Source organism: Mizuhopecten yessoensis, unplaced genomic scaffold, assembly GCF_002113885.1.
Source record: "Mizuhopecten yessoensis strain PY_sf001 unplaced genomic scaffold, ASM211388v2 scaffold2307, whole genome shotgun sequence".
Classification (NCBI taxonomy): domain Eukaryota; kingdom Metazoa; phylum Mollusca; class Bivalvia; order Pectinida; family Pectinidae; genus Mizuhopecten; species Mizuhopecten yessoensis.
Window position 1 is genome coordinate 10784 of NW_018404481.1, and position 22316 is coordinate 33099.

The 22316-nt window shown below is 36.7% G+C and overlaps 2 protein-coding genes across 7 annotated transcripts in view; both read left to right on the top strand.

The window, feature by feature from the left end:
* The window catches only part of LOC110445433 (uncharacterized protein K04H4.2-like), a 6835-nt gene extending 1725 nt beyond the window's left edge, over positions 1–5110 (top strand). The window contains exons 3-4 of the mRNA XM_021490068.1: positions 4175–4351; positions 4738–5110. Coding sequence (XP_021345743.1) covers positions 4175–4351; positions 4738–4883 — 323 coding nt within the window. The 3' untranslated portion in view covers positions 4884–5110. The remainder of the gene's footprint in view (positions 1–4174; positions 4352–4737) is intronic.
* An 8147-nt stretch (positions 5111–13257) lies between these two features.
* Positions 13258–22316, top strand: part of LOC110445452 (catenin delta-1-like) — a 76524-nt gene continuing 67465 nt past the window's right edge. For 5 of the 6 annotated variants that reach the window (XM_021490091.1, XM_021490094.1, XM_021490099.1 and 2 more), the window contains exon 1: positions 13258–13379. The gene's annotated coding sequence lies outside the window, so the exon portion shown is untranslated. Of the gene's footprint in view, positions 13380–15937; positions 16038–22316 lie in introns of those variants that run through there. The other variant, XM_021490092.1, reaches the window with a different exon arrangement.

The following is a 22316-nucleotide window of genomic DNA, read 5'->3' on the forward strand; positions in this document are numbered from 1 at the left end:
AACCTACCACTAAAGTAGTTTTCTGTACAGTGTGTTGTTTATAACCTACCACTAAAGTCGTTTTCTGTACAGTGTGTTGTTCCCAAACCTACCACTAAAGTCGTTTTCTGTACAGTGTGTTGTTTATAACCTACCACTAAAGTCGTTTTCTGTACATTGTGTTGTTTATAACCTACCACTAAAGTAGTTTTCTGTACAGTGTGTTGTTTATAACCTACCACTGAAGTCATTTTCTGTACAGTGTGTTGTTTATAACCTACCAATGAAGTCATTTTCTGTACAGTGTGTTGTTGATAACCTACCACGGAAGTCATTTTCTGTACAGTGTGTTGTTTATAGCCTACCACTTAAGTCGTTTTCTGTCAAGAGTGTTGTTTATAACCAACTACTAAAGTCGTTTACTGTACAGAGTTTTGTATCCAAACCTACCACTTTCGTCGATTTCTGTACAGTGTGTTGTTCCAAAACCTACCACTTAAGTCGTTTTCTGTACAGTGTTTTGTTTCCAAACCTACCACTAAATTCGTTTTCTGTACTGAGTTTTGTTTCCAAACCTACCACCAAGTTCGTTTTCTGTACTGAGTTTTGTTTCCAAACTTACCACTGAATTCGTTTTCGTCATTGTGTGTTTCTAAACCTACCACTTCAGTCGTTTACTGCCAAGTGTGTTGTTTCCAAACTTACCACTTAAGTCGTTGTCTCTATAGTGTTATGTGTAAAACCTATCACTTAAGTCCTTTTCTGTATCTATATATAAAACGAGTTCAATGAAAACAAAATTGAACAAATGTTATCAAAATAAGTCATATTATCTCACAAGCAAAACAAAAAAACACTCTGACGTTTAGGCAATTTAAATATCGCATCAGAATTAACAAAAATTCTATCTATCGAAAACTCCTTAAAGTTCCAATTACAGAGTATGAACTCGTAAATATAACTCTATATTATACAAAACAAAATGAAGAATAATAGCTTCGGGTGATTTTTTTTTCCAGAACCATGTTCCCCAACAAGTAAAACAGCGTGCTGCATCCATGGATCGCCCTATACTGACGGGAACGGAGAGCAGTTGTTTTGTGGCCGTGGACCCAATTCAAGGAGATGCCCAAAGGGCTACTCCTGCTCCACAAACGCGGTGGACTTGTGGGCAGTATGTTGTTCTGCCAAGATAGTAACACCAGGTACTCTTTAATGTTACAATATAAAATTATATTTGAAAATCTACAAGTCGTTTTCTGTACAGTGTGTTGTTTATAACCTACCACTGAAGTCGTTTTCTGTACATTGTGTTGTTCATTACTTACCACTAAAGTAGTTTTCTGTACAGTGTGTTGTTTATAACCTACCACTAAAGTCATTTTCTGTACAGTGTGTTGTTGATAACCTACCACTGAAGTCATTTTCTGTACAGTGTGTTGTTTATAGCCTACCACTTAAGTCGTTTTCTGTCAAGAGTGTTGTTTATAACCAACTACTAAAGTCGTTTTCTGTACAGAGTTTTGTATCCAAACCTACTACTAAAGTCGTTTTCTGTACAGTGTGTTGTTTATAACCTACCACTTAAGTCGTTTTCTGTCAAGAGTGTTGTTTATAACCAACTACTAAAGTCGTTTTCTGTACAGTGTGTTGTTTTCACACCTACCACTTAAGTCGTTTTCTGTACAGTGTGTTGTTCCCAAACCTACCACTAAAGTCGTTTTCTGTACAGTGTGTTGTTTATAACCTACCACTTAAGTCGTTTTCTGTACAGTGTGTTGTTTATAACCTATCACTAAAGTCGTTTTCTGTAGTGTGTTGTTCCCAAACCTATCACTAAAGTCATTTTCTGTACAGTGTGTTGTTTATAACCTATCACTAAAGTCGTTTTCTGTAGTGTGTTGTTCCCAAACCAACTACTAAAGTCGTTTTTAGTACAGTGTGTTGTTCCCAAACCTACCACTAAAGTCGTTTTCTGTACAGTGTGTTGTTTATAACCTATCCCTAAAGTCGTTTTCTGTACATTGTGTTGTTTATAACCTACCCCTTAAGTCGTTTTCTGTCAAGTGTGTTGTTTATGACCTACCACTTAAGTCGTTTTCTGTCAAGTGTGTTGTTTATAACCTATCACTAAAGTCATTTTCTGTACAGTGTGTTGTTTAAAACCTATCACTAAAGTCGTTTTCCGTAGTGTGTTGTTCCCAAACCTATCACTAAAGTCATTTTCTGTACAGTGTGTTGTTTATAACCTACCACTTAAGTCGTTTTCTGTCAAGTGTGTTGTTTATAACCTACCACTTAAGTAGTTTTCTGTAGTTTGTTGTTCCCAAACCTACCACTTAAGTCGTTTTCTGTACAGTGTGTTGTTTATAACCTATCACTAAAGTCATTTTCTGTACAGTGTGTTGTTCCCAAACCTACCACTAAAGTCATTTTCTGTACAGTGTGTTGTTTATAACCTACCACTTAAGTCGTTTTCTGTACAATTTGTTGTTTATAACCTACCAATTAAGTCGTTTTCTGTAGTGTGTTGTTTCCAATCCTATCACTAAAGTCGTTTTCTGTGCTGTGTGTTGTTTCCAAACCTACCACGAAAACAAGGCTTGCAGATAAACGCTGCACAACGTTTGTTTGATCTTATGAATGAATGTGAAATCTTGAAAAGGTTGTGAGGAGATTGAAATGATTAAATAATTAACTAATGAAAGCGTATTGCCCTACCTGACTGGTGGGCAATGTCTTTTCTTCTGGACAAGAGTTCCTAGTGTTATCTTCCCATGTAAGTGGGAAATTAATTGTCATAGAAAAGTAACTCGTTGTGTTCCCGACAGATTGGCATGGTTATACTTTCTAAAAAGTGGACAGAGTGTACTCATCTTGACAAATGGAATGTTGGCACGGCGTTTTCATGGCAAGTTTCTCAAAATGGACACGCTAATAAGTTTTAGAGATGTTCTACCCTTTGTAGTACTATTTTTTTTGTTTAAACGGTTGTAAATATATTCGACATCGACCAAAAGCACATAAAAGCGATTATCAAATGTATATGTCATCTGTAGAATATGCATTTTCATGTCTTTGTTTGATTTTTCTACCTCTGACCTGAAAGTTACTGAATTTCAGATGGAGAGAACTAGTACATGCAACGAATGAAAATTAGTACATATCTAAACACCTAGCAACTTGAAACATTCCATAAATCTATAATATTATTTTTATTTATTGTGCTCTGAGGCCCTTAGACTGGCTACCTGCCCCAAGTTTTTATGAAGAATTTCTCAGCTGCATTTTACTACTAATTTATCTCCCCCTAGTTTGGAACTCTAGAATCAGACATCCAAGTGATCAACATTTTTTGAGTTAAACTTTTTTCTTAATAATTCAATATTCTAGAGACGGTGGCCAGTCTATGAGGCCTTATTCCGTCTTTGCGTATTGCAGAGTTATCTTCTCTTGGGAGCAGGGATTGATTGTTACGTCACTTGTTTGTGAGAATAACGTCATCAATTTTTGATAAAACGACGTAATTTTCTCGCACAAACCAATGACGGAACAATCAATACCTGCTCCCAGGAGAAGATAACTCTGCAATACGCAAAGACGGAATATATTCCACGAATGCATTAATGATTGTCTGTCTGGAAATATAAGATTAAAAATATTATCTCCCCAAAAAACCCGAGAAAAAACGCATGGACATTAGCAAACAAATTCATATAAAGCATCAAAACAAATTAAAAAATATTGAATCCCAGTGCTTATTTATAATACAACAATATGATCTTATATATAAAGTCCAGAACAAATGCACCATGACCTTGAATACACTTAAGCAATGAATGTTTAAGCAAATGTTGTTATGGTCCAATAACACACATGGTTATTAATGACAAACTTAATAAAGCCCGATGTAAGTTTGTCAGTAATAGAAATGTGTGTTATAGGACCATAACAATATTTGCTAAAATATTCATTATTTTTATTTACATTTTGATTGAGGGGTTACGTTTTATTTAGTTATTTCGAACAGTTCTTTGAACAGCAAATTAAGTCCTGACAACTATGAAATTGATGACGTTACAATGGCAAACGTTGTTATAGTCTCCCAACAACATTTGCCTGCTCAATGCATGGCAATGGAAGGATGCAGTGCAAATGTAAATATATCAGTTCTGAAAGTTGTAAATATTTTCAGAACCATGTTCCACCAGAAGTGACACGGCTTGCTGCACCGATGGATCCCCCTTTACTAACGAGAATGGAGAGCAAGTGTCGTGTGGAGGCTACTCCTCAACGTCATGTCCAAATGGGTACTCCTGCTTTACTCATCAGGTCGACAGGTGGGCAGTGTGTTGTCCTTCTGGACAAACGGGTTCGTATTTAAACGTTTAAGTATATGACATGTTTCAATTATTTTCACAATGGTGTATAGGGCAATGTTGAAGGTCTATAAATGGATTCCACACCGACCAACAGGCACATATAGAAACGATTTTGGAAAATATATGTCAATTGAAGAGAATGTATTGACATTACTTGGATTCGACTTAGATTTACATGGCGGGTGTCATCTATGAAGCAGAAGACGCTCACCCTTCCGGAACACCTGGTCTAAATTGACTTGTACTTTTTCATGGGTCTCCTTTCCTTTGTTCATATGTTGCCCTAGTTTCTTGGATTTTTAGGTGCGAATTATGGTTTTGTTAACACTTCGGTATGGTCGTTTTCTGATTGTGTTTTTTCCGTCATACTTTTCAGTATACGGGGCTGTCCCCGCCGGGTACACGGGTTTGAAGCGTCAAACTGTCTGTTGGCCTGTTGATCCAGCCTGTGAACAAATGACTTACGAGAAGATTGACGGTTTGTGGTACAGAGGCTGTGACACTCATAGATCCGGATGTTGAACAGGGTGAAATCAGTCAAACAGACTTTCTATAGAACAGTGGTTTTTAATTTGAAATGTTAATTGAAATGAAAGAACACGTGGGGTTTTTCCCGATACTCCGGTTTCCTCTCACTGATCAACGCGCTTACATCAAAGGCCAACAAAAGCGATTAATTCAATTGAAATAACTTGTTGCATACTTATTGTAAAATAAATAAAGCTTATATTTAAAAGAACACAATTTTCTGAAAAGTGTTGTGTGTTTTTTTATTTAATGAAGACTTTCTTAATGATTTAATAATAATGGAAACGTATAGGTTTTAATTTCAAAATATGTTTCGTACGAACCTACACGATTGAGGTCAACATTTTTGAAGGAGAAAGGAGTGCGTGGATTTTATAAATGCATGGCAGTTATCAATTTGTATTAGGTTTAGGATAAGGATCCTCGATATCCAGGGGTTACGCTCACATTCACTCTCTACACCCCTGGAATATGTCATAACAAAACTGCATGAAGGCTCGGTGTGCGCCACCTTGTTGATGAGGCAAGAAGACTAGTTCGATCCTTTGATGTACATCAAAAGAATCTTAAGGTCGCGTAATGGTAAAAATTGACAGGCTTTGAAGTCGGGCGTCTCTCCTTTGTAATCTTCAAAGGACATATATCAGCCTAGCGATTGGTCAGGTTTTTTTTACCCGAGACCAATCAAACGGCTATCTTCGTGCCTTCAATTTTGCTATGACTCATTCCAGGGGTGCAGAGAGCGAAAGTGAGCGTAACCCCTGGATATCGAGGTTGAGGATAAGGTTGACCTCAATAAACTGTATTATACACATATTCTATTGCCATAAATGTAGCAATAGGTGTGTTATTGATGTAGGTGTGTTATTGTTGTAGGTGTGGGATTGCTGTAGGTGGGGGATTGTGTGGTATTGATGTAGGTGTGGTATTGATGTAGTGTGGTATTGATGTAGTGTGGGATTGATGTAGTGTGGTATTGATGTAGTGTGGGATTGATGTAGTGTGGTATTGATGTAGTGTGGTGTTGATGTAGTGTGGTATTGATGTAGTGTGGTGTTGATGTAGTGTGGTATTGATGTAGGTGTGGTATTGCTGTAGGGGTGTTATTGTTGTTGGCGTGGTTTTGTTGTAGGTGTGTTATTGTTTTAGGTGTGTTATTGCTGTAGGTGTGGTATTGCTGTAGGTGTGTTATTAATGTATGTGTGTTATTGCTGTAGGTGTGTTATTGTTGTAGGTGTGGTATTGCTGTAGGTGTGGTATGGTGTGGTATTGATGTAGGTGTGGTATTGCTGTAGGTGTGTTATTGTTCGTACATATAAACGTTAAGCCGCAGTTTTATCAATCAGAATCTATTAATGGTTTTAATGAAAAGATGCACATTTCTACGTTTAAATTTGCGGATAAATGATGGATTTCACAAAGATTGTGCTGTTGCATTCAATGCATCAGGGGATCTTGTGATCGCATGTCTGTACACAATAATCAATGTATTCATTGAAAGTCAAGTACGTTGTCATCCTTTGTGAAAGTATGGTGAAAAATATCTTTCCTTCTTCAATCAAGACAGATATGGCTTTGAACTGATTCTTGATTCGTTCCTTATACACTAAGGAGAGATATAGCTCTGATTCTTGATGACAGAGGTAGTTCGCTTATGTATATATTTTGCCGCCAGCTATAGCCTTAAAATATAACCCACTTTACAGTACATACATGTGTATGAAAGACATCAATTCACGTAAAAAGAAATAATGACATGCCAATGTTATAAATCCTGCATCCTCGATACTCCATTGGTTACTTTTGCTCTCTCTGCACCCCTGGAATTTGTCATAACAAACTCGAAGGCTCAGTTTGCACCACCTTGTGGATGAGACAAGAAGACTAGTTTGATCCTTTGACGTTTATCAAAAGAATCTGTCTGTCGCTAACGGTAACATGGACTGGCTTTGAAGTCGGGTGTCGCTCCTCTGTAAACATCAAGTGGACAGGATATCAGCCTAGCCATTGGTCAGGTTATTTTACCAACCAAATAGTTAGCCGCGTGCCTTCGATTTTGCTATGACATACATATGTTCCGGGGTGCGAGAAGCGAAAGTGAATAACCGAATAATACAGGCTAAACTGTCAATGGTCAAATTCAAACATCTCCTGAGGAAAGTGGATTGTAAAATTGTATTTAACATCTACAGCACTACTTGGGGTTGGACAGACTGTGGTGTCACAACCGAGTTACCCATCTTGAATAGAAATGAAGTTAAGCTCCAAGTAAAGGCATGCAAGAGCATTTTGTCTTCAGTCTTATTCGGATATTTTCATAAGCCTTTGAATTGAGAAATGCAAATATGTTTTACACACTAAAAACGACACGGATTTTGAACAGGTGGTGGCGATTATGGCGCATTTTCAATTTCAACACTGAACGACGAGGTACATGACATGACCGTATTATAATCCTTCATAAACATATTATTCTACCTCATCTTTATAACAGCATTTCTGATTGGATCATGTTTGATCACATGATGTCGTTCTCATACGTTTGAGTTCCCCTAATCGTATTTTCCTTAGTTGAAGCCTCTCTTTAAAAAATGACTGAAGCAGACGACAACAATGGCGCTTCTACCTGATCATTTTTATTATCCCGCCTCAGGCAAAAATCCTGTAGTCCTATTGGTTAAAACGACGTCACATGATATCCAGTATATTTTCATATTAGGTCAGTAGAATCTCACATAAGAGCCAACTTGTAACAAGATGGCGACCAAGCGGTTTGTGCAGACGACAGCCGATGAAATGTTAACAAAGCGGGTGAAAGTTAAAATTGTTATTGTTGGAATAAATGTTGAATTTTGTATTATTTTGCAGTTTTTTTTATCCAAAGGGCCTTCGACGGGATAAATTCGTTACACAGTTTGTTAGTGACCTAATACGGAAAAATATTGGGTCTAAAAGAAACTTGTATCGAGCCACACACTTCACCCTCGTGAATTGTGATAGCTCTCGGAGAAACAAAGAATCCTGTTTCCCTACAACAATTTTACCTATACACACATTTTGTAAAACTTGTACACTCAACACAAAGAGGATCTAGAGTGCCGAACGTTACTGTATGTTTTCAACACGAAAATAACCTTGTCAGCTAGTGTTATACTGTTCGACCAGTTTCTTATAATAACAAAAACGGAGACAATATGCTACAGTAACAACAGAGTAGTCGCCCTTGCTACAAGTCTCTTTACTAGTTACTCCTTACAGAGTTGTCGTTCCTAACACACACTGTTTTGTGACGGTTATGTTACGATGTACTAATCTTTAATCTGTGTATCCCCTCGCGACGAAGTCGAGGAGGGGATATAGTGCTCCATTCGTAGGTATGATCACATTTTGTAATCACTCTAGCAGCTTCATTTCTGAAAGGATCTTGATCACTGAAATTTCATATATTGGTCAAGTAACAATTAAAATATCTCGAAGAACTTCGTTTTTTCAGGGTGACAGGTTCAAGGTCGCTGTTACTATAGATATATTATCACGAATATTTTGATTCTTATTATTTATTTATTGTCATCTCTCTAGCGATTTCATTCTTGTTCGGATTCAATAAATCTTCATATGCCTGCCAAGTTTGAGAATTCCTCGAACGACCTTTTGTTCAGGGTACCAAGATGGGGGTCAAGGTCACCGTTAATATTTATAGAATATTTGTCATCGCTTTAGCGATTTCATTTCTGAAAAGATTAAAATTCGTGTCTTGGTAAAGTATGAGAAAACCTCGTATCCGCTTGTGTTTCAGGGTGGCAATATCAAGGTCAAGGTCATCGTTACTATTTATAGTTTTTATGTCTTCATTTCTTAAAAAACAAATTGAGAATAAATTATCATCTTTTCACATCAAATTCAGATTCAGCATTGTAATACATGTATTATAACGTACTCATCTACAAGTTTGATAGGTTTATGCAATTACTTAACAAAAACCTGTGACAGGTCGATATATATATATATAACTATATAAATGAAAAAAAAATATGCAGAAACAATTTCGTTAATTATCACACGATGGAGGTGCTGTTGGTTTGGCCATAACAAGGTAGTATCACATTTATAATCTTTAACGTCACGCGGGGAGACTTGTGTTGATTTGCGATAAGTAAGTATACGTTTCTGAAAGTACCAAAATATATGCAATATTATTCATAGTGTTGCATACATGATGCTTCTTTTCTTTAGCATACGTTAAAAATAAGCATAAACGATGCTGTACTCATGGGAGGTTTCCTTAATTATGTACTCAGGGGAGGTTTCCTGAATTGTGTACTCGGGGGAGGTTTCCTTAATTATGTTTTTATTTTCGGATAATTATGGCATTTAAGCCAAGTATTAGAATTCCTCAAATTGATTTGTATTTCAGGGTACCAAGATGGAGGTCAAGGTCACTTGCTGTTACTATTTATAAAAAAAATCAACCGTTTAGCTATTTCATTTCATTTTCATTTATCAAAATTCGTAAATATGTATTTGTAAAGTATGAGAAAACTCGTATGATTGTGTGTTTCATGGTGGTAAGGTCAAAGACATCGTATGGTTATCCATTAACCAATATGTAATTTAAAATGAAATAAAATACTAAAGGAACTTCAACAACTTTGTCTGGGAGCTAAATTTCTTACGTCTGTAAACGGGTGAAGGCTTGAAGACAAATCTTTAAAAAAAAAAAAGGTACTTTTATAAAAACAATTTTTAAGGAGTGGTCCAACGTCAAGTGAAGCCAGCTATTATTGATGTAGGTTCTTCTGTTAGTTTAATTATCTCCCCTAGACAAGATATTAGTGTACGGGATACTGTTTCGTTCGCGTTTCATATTCATCCTGAGTTTTCCGCGGTTTCTCTCGAGCTCAAGACTGCTAGTCTGATGTTCGGGAAACTTCAGAGGAATTCTCACTAGCATAGATCGACATTCGAAGCGTCAATTTTTTTGATTGAATCGGAAAACAAATATGGCCGCCAAGCCTTCTGATTGGTTTACATTTTTACGTTCATAAGATGAGTTTTATTAAGTATTCCAGCGCCATCTTTTGTGAGTCTGACACATCATTTGCGACTTAATGGAAATTTTTGGGGGACGCTAGTTACAGTAACAGTTAAAAATAGAATAGCATATTTAAAAAAAACAAAAACTATAGGGAGGCTTCTCCCCCACCCTCTTACACCAAGGGGAAATTTCCTCCGCTACCCCCACCCTTCCAAAGATGCGAAGAGCACCTTTGAGTACTGTCTTTTTCAACACAGGTCAGCTATAATCATATATATACTTTTTTAAAGGTGATTTGGTATGCCACTTATTCTTAATCAAGGTCACAACCCGATATCTCGCTGAATCAATGACTGCGGGGTCCGATTCTCCGACCTTCGATCAACAGGCCGACGCACTACCAAGTGGCCTCAAAATTACCTAGTTTGTTGCCATTATTCACTTACTGAAGATTTTAAAGTATACATCGACCTCCATATTGCCCCCCCTCCACCCCCCACCCCAAACTGAACCGTATGATTTATGATTTGTTATCAATATTTTCATCGTTAACTGACTATGTGTTTATGATTTGAAAGCTATCGGCACTATTGTTGAAAGGGCAGCAAATTTTCTCACAAAGATTCTCAATTCATAATTATTTAAATGTTATCTTCAATATCATGATTCATGTTACTGAAATGTAAAATTTGTCAGTATGTCCGATAGGTGAATTTATTTTGGAGGTTTTTTTTTAAATGTATCTTGAACTTGGAGCTTTATAGTGTAAAACATTGATTTCTTCCATTCAAAAACATGCTTTTAAATTACTTAAAACTGTTTAACAGGGTGATATCAAAAAGTGCTTTGTTTGATCAGAAATACTATTCTCGCTGAGCTCTGTAAACACCTCGACAAATATGTTCAGGTAAAAACATGGGCATGCCTATCGCATCACACAACCAGATACCTGTTCCCTCCTGCCTTAACAACGGGAAAATGTCATGTATTTTATTTCTGTCGTGTATATAAACAGTTAGTTTATCATGGGTTCAGTTTGATGAAATGAGATGTTTTTGTTCATACATGTTGCTGTATTTATTTTTAAGTTTTATTGTAACATATCAAATAAATAAATATCAAAACAATGAGTATACTCGGGTTTAACTATCCTTTTAAGTGAAGCAAATGTCACAGATATCCGGTTAGTTTAATATTAAGAGTGAATTTTGCAGTTGAGTATATCCAGAGATGTATATATACAACATATATATGGCTTCATATGTTCCTGTTATGACTCAGTAAAAATTGACAAAATCGGCTTTCGATTTCTTCCTTACGCCTTTATATTTCCTTTTAATTTTAATATATATACACCTTTAAAGCGTTCGACATTCTTTTACACTCAGTCTGTGGCACAGAGATATATTCTTTGTTCTATTCTTAGAAAATACTCATTGTTATTGTTGATCAAATGATATACATATCACGTCTTAGGACAGAGACTCTATAGAAATCTACTACTTTATACATCCCTGGGTAGGACGAATTGATTTAGATTTGACCTTCCATCCCGAAATCCAACTCTTTACATATATATTAAAGAAGCATACTAAAATCAATGTTTCTGTGTTGTTTTGAGGAGAAAAAACGATTTATCTGGATTCACATTGATTATAAATAAATCTTTAAAAAGAAGTCATTTTAGGGCCACAGCTGTTGCGAATACGTGACTTCAATCAATCAATCAATCAATTAACCCAGACACTACAGAAATACAACAAAATTATTATAATGATAATCCAAGGTCCTTTATATACCGTTTTATCACAACCTAGTTCGTAGGTCGTCTCAAAGCGGTTAACATTTGCAACCAGTCAATATCTTTCTCAGCTCCCTGGGGAGCATACAGCCGGTGCTGCCATTTCGGCGCTCACAGCTAGCATTCTACAATTCTAGCACTACCCAACACGTATTAATTTACAGCTGAGTAGACTGGAACAAGCGGAGTAAAGTATCTTCCTCAAAGATACTCAGTACACAGTGCCGTGCCGTGACTTGAACCCGCCACCCTTCGGTCACGAGCCCGTCGTCCTCCCACTAGACTGACTACCGTGCCTCCTAAACTCTAATATTTTTCATCAAATATACTTTTATACCATAAGTCTTTAACATTACTTCTCCTCATTGGATTCCATGGTACTCTACCTTTTTTTCATTTTTTTTGCGCTAACGTTACTCTGATGAGCGGAACTCTCGTTCGTTACTTCGTTATTATAAGAAAAGCTGATACAGTGGTAACCATTTACCTTAAAGGGCTGATCGGGGAAAAAATGTCATATTTGCTAAAATGGCATACACATGTTTAAAATACCTTCTTATGATATATACCGATTCAAATTTTGCTGAAATTCACTCCCTAAGAGTAAAAATTATAATTATATTAAAGAAATCCTAAATCGTCACCTGACAGTCTAAAACTCTCAATTGACCCAGATTAGTGATTAACAAGGTTAAATGTAAACATCGCGGCGAAAGAAAAAGATGCATGTAAAAGTCATGACAGGCACGAGGTATCAATACCGTTATATATAACAACAACATATAGGTAGGAATACTACACTTGCATCATACATGACCTTTGAAAACAATTATTTACGTATAGTATTGCTGTTGAGTCCGACATGGCACATGACTGCGTGCTATTGTTGTTATCTTCACTGCTTCACTTTCGAAACAACCACGTGACATATATAAATAGATCTGCGCTAAATTTACGCGGGGCTTCCCCGAGATTTCAGTGGTCAAAACTGGACATTTCTAGCAGATCTCGACCATCATATTGCCGTTGTATAACTTTTGGAAGGTCAAAGAACGCATTTAGACCCATTTATTTTGTATTTTTTTCCCGACCAGCCCCTTTTAAAGACTTAATTGGCTCATTAATTAAAACTAAATGGAATGTTCCCAGCAAAGAATGTGTAATTAGAATTTACAAAAAATAAACGTACAAGCACGGAATTAGATTATCTAAGTTCGTGGTACAAGTCAAAAAAACCTATTGAAAATTATGCAAAATGTAAATTTATAGATATGTGCTTCTGGTCATTTGCTGAAGAGCACTTTTTGTTGGTAGTACGAGTTATCTACCTTCCATTGATTGACATTTTGAAAATTTACCTTTTGTTTCAAAAATCCCTATTTATTGAATAGAACCAATTTACAAACTTAACTTATAATGTCTGAATGCCATCACCGTTTGTTAATCAAGTGAAGATTCTAATTAGCATTACTTATAGAGAATAATCGAAAATTTAAACGCAGGAGTACGGAATGTAATTGGAACAGCCAATGAAAATACCTTGATCGACATTTCAATGGGCCTCCAGCGGCTTGTGTAGGTATCGCTTTATTGGTCATTGTTTGAAGTCAACGGACGGCAATTAACCTGTTTAATCAGCACCATGCGGAAGTAGGTAAGTGCTTGAGAAACACATGGACAATTTCAATATTGTTGCTTAAATTCAAATACTGGATTACAAGTGGTTCAAACCCGCAATTCAACTTGTCAAACGGCGTTGGACAAGTTTGTGGCGACGACCAATATGCAGGATTATTGGACCGGAGTTTTTAAACCTTCAGTCATCTTAAACATCTAACAGAAAGTAAGACACGGAACCAGCTTGTCTTTGTTGTGTGGGTTTTCATCATGTGCTCTTCTAGTTTGTGAAAATGTGGGAATTTGCAAAGGTGTTGCTTGACCTGGATTTCTACAGCTTTGTTTACGATTTTCACCTGTGCTATGTCGGCCATATTTGATTGGTAAAATCATGGCGGCGTCAGGGAGTAGGATATCTCGCACCCTGTAAACGGAGTCACGATGGGAATGTGAATGTGATAGTTGTTTGGGAAATGTGGATAGCTTTCAATATGTTACGAATAGACACGTGGGCTCATTTCCTGTCTGCCACAATCCATTACAGTATCAACAGTTCATTGCTGCTGGCTTCCAATACACACACCGGTCCCTCCCAGAGGGGAAAGGGGGTGGGGTACCATTACACATGACGGGGACAGTTGTAATATAGGAGAGTGTGAGAGAGAAAAAACCGGGAGATGTAACGAAAGAGTTAACATTATTACGATTGTGTTGCATTGGGCATTATTTCACTGATGACAGGTTGTGGAGTGGAAGCAAAACTGTATTATATATAGCACTGTGTAACATGTTATTTATAATATAACTCCAGAGTCTGTTTCAAAATCGGAACTGAAAGAACCTGCAATATTTTACAACTATTTGTTCTGGATTGCAACAAAAAGCCCTGAACATGCATACAAAGTCATAGTGGCATGCCATCATTTACTGATAATACAAAATCAATGCTATTCTTCAATAAAACCAGTGTGTCAAACCAACTAAATCAGTATAATATATGTAAACAATAATTTGACCCAGATGTCACAAGTTTGCCAGTCTATTCAAAACTATGCCATTACACAGTATGCCTATCATGAGGCACCTGACTGAATGACAATTTTTCTCCTGGATTTTTCAGTTGATGTCTATCATGTTATTATTCAACATTCCAGACTTTCCTCTCCAGTATATTTATATTTTGGCTAATTTGCAATGAAATTCTAATATTTTACTTAAAAAACTTAATCAAGGAAACTCAAATCTAAAATAAAAATGAGAGAATGTTATTTTATAGAACACTTACATTTCTTAATTTCAAATAATTGCTTTATATAACAAGAATGTCTAAAAACATTTTTTTTTTTTTTGAAGTTGAGAACAACTGTGAGAAACAATTATTTACAGGCTTTGATATGCCTTAATTTGTTTTAACCCTGATATGTTGTTGACAGAATCCTATAAGGCTGTTAGATGTTGACAGACTGAAAGGTGTGATTTCAGATCTCTGCTGGGAGGGTGGGTCAGGTGTGATACCCTGCTGGGCTGCCAGCAGGTGGTCAAGGAAGTTAGCTGTGATATACAGTACAGTAGTAGTGACCACTGGCTATTGTTGAACAGCTTCCTGTCTTGTGCCACCTGTCCATGACCAGCTACCGGTTTTTGGAGCATTATACCTGAGCCCCCTCCATAGCCTACCATAACATGTGATAGCAAGGGAAAACTTGACCTGAATGCCTGTGAACTATGACCTCATTGTTTTCTACAATCAAAGGGTATCTATACTAAAAGGTTATAAATTTATATTAAACTAGACTAGTTAAGCATACTATTCAAATATTTTATAATCTTGAAGATCGAAGTATGAATTTAAAAAATTGAACTAATGTACCCAGTGTTTCGAATTTGGCAAATTATGAGAATTATCATACATAGTATGTATCATACAAATATTTGCTGTTTGAAGTAAATATATTTTATTATGAAATTTTGTTCAGATGTCAGTCATGATAATTATGAGTCAATACTAATTAAGGCTTTGTGAAAATCTACCATACCAAAATTAAAAGATCCTATGATTGATTCTGTAATCACAATCACTGACGATATACAGGTTTATCCTAATAACAGTTTAGTATATCTCTGTCGGCAATCATCTTAGTTCCTGATCCTAATTCCCCTAACGTCACACCACCAGTAACATAGTTATTGTAATCACTGACCAGAAGATAGGATATCTCTCCAGCTATAATGCTGTAATGTCTCCCAGGAGTCTGTCTGGCTGTAGCTGGCAGCTTTGTATGACCACACACAAATCATGTTAGGTGGTAAATCTACATGGCTACCATCATTTTCAAATGTGCAGCGCTAATAGGCCTTGCCAAGAAATGCCGATCTTGAACGAATGTTCCAATCATCTTTTACACAGACAGCAACAGTCTTACATTTAAGTTGAAAAGGAAGCTCTGTGTATTAAATTTCTGAAATGAAAACATCATAATGATAAAGACTAAGGAAGTCTTCAAAATGTTTAAGTTCCTCTCTCACTTGACAACGTGTGAAATGCCTGTTGACTGTATAAGTGTGCACATCAGCTGCCACACAGTTGTGTTTGAGAGCAGCCACAGGATGTAATAGCTCAGTAAAACATTGAATGGAGTGTCTTAAAATTCAAGTGATCATCTGAGATGACTTAGAGTGCATTTTTCAGCTAATGGTATGTCGGTTTCAAATTTTTTACTTTTTTTTTCTTACCAGTTTAAGTTTGTAGACAGAAATGAAATGTCTGGTAATTAGTTTTTGTAAATCTATATTGAACTCTGACACGCAAATCAGGTCAGATTGTGTTCATATGTATTCACCAGATCCTTGTCCGTTGTAAAATATGTTTATTTTTCAACTTTTGTCCAGCTGATCCGTATTCCCTGAACCCCGTCCCTAAAGATACTAAGATAGGTGTTGAATAATATGGTTATATACCTCCTGGAGACTTTTTTGGTTAAAGGTGGTATGAGGTTTTATAAATGCAAAACAAAATCCTGCTATTTATATACATGTAACATGGATGATGTCTGCCTGATTGCATAATGTTGTGGAAAAATATTTTTTTTGGGGGGGGGGGGGTAAAGACGGTATATATAGAATTTCTTAAAGTCTGCTGGTCATCAAATGTTTGTAGCAAAATCTGTGTAAAGCGTAAGAAGATTATGTAATGTAATGTTTGGAACAGGAAGTGAGGTTTGGTGATCACAAACACATTTTATGGCTTCGGCTTCAGCTCGTAATGCTTGAGGGCTGTACACTAGTATATATATTTAGATTCCCATTAGGGCTCAGAAATGTTGTAAAGATAAAAATTCTGGGAGAATATTTCCATTGATTCAGTGCCTGGAGCAGGTTTACATACATGTTGTAATGTTGATGTCTAAGTGTGAAATGCAATATCAATGAAACATTCATTTTTTTCTGTAGAAATGGTTTTAGCTGTTCTTGCTTCCATTTGGTTGTAGAGTGAAAAGTCAACCAAAATATTGATCACAACAACCTTTATTGAAACAGTATGTGCATGACAGTAGTGCAAAATTGAAATTCTGACTTTTACCATCAGAAATTCATCTCTTGCTCCAGATTCCTCCTAATTGCTGTATTCTAATGCGATGGCATAAAAGTACTTGCAAAAAAGTTCACATATATATATATAAATACGAAGTAATGGGTTTCATTTTCTGTCATGGTTAATATTCCTGCATAAAAAATCAATGAATTGGAAAATTGTGTACTGGCAGGTTTTTACGGTGATATTTAAGCACTGTCTCGTTACATTATTGATGATCATGAGCCAGTGACAGATGTGTTAACTTGTGTATTTAGCTTACAGTATCAAAGATCCGGGCAGATCAACATTGGTCCCGTGTTAACATTAGTTTGCATCGATTGACAGAGCAGTCTCAGATATCCTGGAATCCACTTTGATGTGTATTGTTTTTCTCATGGCTAGGGCTGCAACGGTTAGAAAAAATGCCACTCGGATAACTATGTGTGCTTATCCGAACCGAAACTGGGTAACTGTGTTTTCTTGTGCAATGGCTCTTTATTTTGATAAAAGTATTATTACTTAATTCATTAGATGCATAAACAAAAGATAACTCAATACTTATGTCTTGTGAATACATTTGTAAAACGTTGCAAAATTTTCAAATTCTTTATGAATTGGTCACATATAGTTTGATGGTGATGGTGTCGCCAGTAATAACACTGGTGTTGCACTGATCAAATCCCCTGCAAATTTGCCACTAGATGCATCGCCCCCTTTCAGACTCCCTGATCAAATTCCCATAACATAATGATGACACCTTGGATGGATGACGGTTTCGCGCCTACATGAATCCGCCCTTACAGGTTTCATCTCACTGATGGAAGTCAGTGTTCAGTCGGCGTTTATGACACCTTGTTGCATGCCCCTCTTTATAGTAAAATCCTTGTCATAAAGGTCACTCTGTAGTGTTGCTATTTCCCTGATGAAATCCCTGTCACAAAAGTCACTCTGAGAAGCGTACCCCTATTCCTAAAGAGTCTGTCACAGATGCCACTCTGTAGCAAACCCTTTTCACTAATAAATTTCCCATCATCATGTCACTTTATAAGTTGCCCCCTCTCTGGTAAAATTCCGGTGACAAGTGACTCTCCGTAGCGTACCCTCTGCTGATAAAAGTCTATGTCAGTAGATTACTCCTGCAGTGGGCCCCTCTCTGTTCAGTGATGTTAACTGTCAGAGCTACTAATTACTGCTATCTAATGACATTTAATAAAGTAGTATAATTACTTGCCATTGTGAAAATAAAAGACAGGATGACGACGACCACTAATAGTTTAATGGTAAAAAAAACCCAGGTGTACACCCGTCTCGGTGACACGTAAAAAGGTATTTCTGAGGTATTCATTTCTTTTCATCTTGTACCGGGGCAGCAGTGTCATTGTCTGCCTGTATTGTTGTTTTGGGGACAACATGAGATATAATGCGACTTACCCTGCCTGTCATCCCCTTTAACTCATTCACCCCTGAAGACACATTTGAACTCTTACAATGCAAAGGCTGGAATAGTTCATTATGAATTTCAGGGGTGAATCATCAGAATGAGTTGATGTTCTCTGGGACACATTTTCCCACCTGGCTATCTCTGTCAAACCTACTATGTACCTCAGTCGATAAGGACTTGATGATTATCAGGACTTAAATATCTTTACTTGGTTTAATGGATTCTGTTTTGTGTGAAGCTATAAATAACGCTTTACTTTATTTGTCTGTGGCATAATATTATAAAGGAATTTTTCTTTTTATATTGTAATAGCTGTACACCGTATATATATTGGTTGTATATATGTAGTGCTTAAGGTTTATGTCTGGGAAAGTTGAGTACCGTTTCTTACCTGTCATCACAGGTAACTGGTTCCTGGACAGGTAAATTTGAATATACACCGATGACTCACTGCTGGTGTATGATTGTCAGATTTTGGCTGTTTATTCAAATATTCTGAGGTGTTTTTTTGGGCTGGTTATTTGTGTATGAGTGTATGTATACCGAGCTGGTGTCTTTGATATCCCTTACTGTTTAGGATTGTAGAACATAACATGGGTCTCAAGTTTTTGCTACTTGACAATTTTCAATGGGAATCTCTGTTTAGAGGTGATGCTTCACATAGAATATACTGTATATTTATTGCAAATCTGTTACTTTTCTCAAACACATAAATATTTAAGCAATTCATTTACATATATTGCTTCAACTTATATGCAAAATATACAATATGGGTGTATTTACCGAAAATCAGTCAATTATGTAATAAATATTTATTTTACAGTAATAACACAATGTAGTTCTAAATTAATCAAATGCATGCATTTCAACGTGATATTTTATACACTCTGACACACGTTAAGTGTGTAACAAGAGGTCATCATTACATCGATCTGTACCCTAGCTAATAAGATATCTTTAGACCGACACCTTGGGAGTAAATGTGATCACTAACGGCATTGTATGTTTATGAAGTAAATGATACAAATAAGCTAAACTTATATTATCACTGGTGTCATTATTTGTCACTTTTAAAAAGAAGTATTCCGTAAAGGTTACATGTTGTGATACATTTTACAGAATTATGGTGTTTCAAAATTTGAATGCATGTTTGAAAATAGAATGAAAAAGGAAAACGAGAGAAAAAAGAAGTGATCCAACAGGATCTTTACATTGCAATGCCTTATAACACCCTATCGTTGTTGCTGTCTAGGAATTGCAGATGAAATGAAAAATCCTACGATTAATTTGACGGGAATAACTCATATCAAGAACTCCTTTAGTTGCCGCATCTGATATTTTATATAGTCAATTAAAGTCACAAGGGCTCGGAGTGGAACTCTTCTTTGCAGTTTAAACTGGTGCATTAATTTGGTACCCTTAACCTTAATTATATAAACTGGTACATTGGTACCCTTAACCTTAATTATATAAACTGGTACATTGGTACCCTTAACCTTAATTATATAAACTGGTACATTGGTACCCTTAACCTTAATTCTATAAGCACACTTCTGTTGTTTATTCCACAGACATTTAAATATTTTAAAAAAATGTCTTAAACTTTATACATTTATATAATTATACCATAGGGGCTGCAGTGGCCAAGTGGTTAAGGCGTCGGACATTCTGCTACCACTAGCCCTCCACCGCTGGGTCGTGGGTTTGATATATAGCCAGTACTATATAGCCAGGTACTGGCGGTAGGTCAGTTGTTATTCTGCGGGAACTCCGGCTTTCCTCCACCACCTATACCTGGCACGTCCTTAAATTACCAAAGTTGTTAATAGGACGTAAAACACAAACAAACCTTCACATATATAAAAAATGTCTAAAACTTAAAACATTTATATATTTATACCAGCTGACATGTATGTAACATGGGGCAATGAAACCTGACTACAGCTTTTGACCCATTATAGTCAGTACAATAGTGTAATGATACCCGGACGAATGTCAGCGTTATAGTTTATTGCTGAGTGTAAACAAGTGTAACAGCCTAGCTAGTGGCTGTATGTTAACATTCTGCATATTACACACAAAATATATTTATAGTACATGTACAGGGCTGTATAGAATGTCAATGAGCTCGAGATGTATAGGATTGGCAACAGTTTGTTTACAGACAGTTACAAGGCCATGAATCATGTGTGTAGACAGAATTTTAGTATTATTTGTGAGGAAGATTAGATATTGAATTATACTGGAGCAGTCTTATATACAATACACACCTATATCAAATTCTCACCTGTGGTACTGAGTACACAACACCTGTAATCAAGGCAATTGTCACTCTAGAGTTCAGACACCCATCGTATGTGTACGCTGTTTATTAACACAGAAGAGTTGGGAGGCAAGGACCGGGTAGGTTGAGAGTGGGGGGTCCATGGCCAGTATATTAACACAGAAGAGTTGGGAGGCAAAGATCGGGTAGGTTGAGAGTGGGGGGTCCATGGTCAGTATATTAACACAGAAGAGTTGGGAGGCAAGGATCGGGTAGGTTGAAAGTGGGGGGTCCATGGCCAGTATATTAACACAGAAGATTTGGGAGGCAAGGACCGGGTAGGTTAAGAGTCGGGGGGCCCATGGCCAGTATATTAACACAGAAGGGTTGGGAGGCAAGGATCGGGTAGGTTGAGAGTGGGGGGCCCATGCCATGGCCAGCATATTAACACAGAAGAGTTGGGAGGCAAGGATCGGGTAGGTTGAGAGTGGGGGGTCCATGGCCAGATGTGTGACATTAAAAAAAAGACAAAACATTTTCCTGCATCATAATACTACACCAGGTGGTTATTGAAATAATGCAGTTGTTTTATTTTTGTTTTAATACTTATAAATGTTAAACTTAATTATCTGAAAAGATGGAAGTGAAGATATTGACAGAAAACTGAAAATTCCAAGATGCTAGGATATATTTTTTCCTAGTTAATTAAGGAGTCAAGGCCCACTGCACGTTTAAAAACACTAGGGATTCCGTTAAGGTTTCTCATATACGGTAAACCTTTGGTCAGTTCGAACAAAATTAAATAAGTATTGATGAACCTGTTCGGATTATACAAAATTATGCTTCAGAAAATAAGCGTAAGTTCGAACTATCGGCAAAAATTTCGGCAAAGTGCAAATCAAGTCACAAACATATACCCGACAAATATATCCAATGTAAGGTCGATACGTAACAACGACGGCCTGGCATAGAACAATGGCACCTTAATTTATAAATGGGTAAAATGATAGTATATTATTTAATTCAATGCTAATTGATCATTAAACCTTCTTCATTTCGTGATAATTATGATCGTTGTTGCGAAGCAGAGGCCCATGTGTAGGCCCCGAAACAGTACACGTTTCATTTGTGACACAAAAGTTAAGACTACCTATATATAGCTATAGCTTGTATCAGAGACCTAAATATTGAGTCTATGCGTGGTTAGGTTTTATTTGAATCAGAAACTATTGTATATGTTATTTCGTAATGAATGGTCCGTTTCATAAATTGAAAACATAGTCTACATAACCTGTTGCGTTTACAAAGCGCTACTGTACAGTAAATATAGGTCTATATGTTAGTAAAATTAGGTCAGAACATCAACATGTCTGCTTTAAATTATAAGTGATATAGTCCTACCAAACTTATTTGACACCTTCAAAATTACCCATCGCTAATTGGGACACCTGTGGATTGTTTGGGCTTTGACATGAATGCTAACACGTCACTCACCATGGCTGGGCGGCCGATTCCTACCGCGACATCGTGTCCTGCCCTACCTGGTGTGAGGGCACACGTTTACAGGTAATACCTTGATTGGCAATAATTAAGGGATGTCTGGTCGCAATAAAATAATCAAAATGCTTAGTTAACACTGTATTTGACAACACACGGGCGATTTCTTAGCGTACAGCCATACAGCGTGACATCAGTT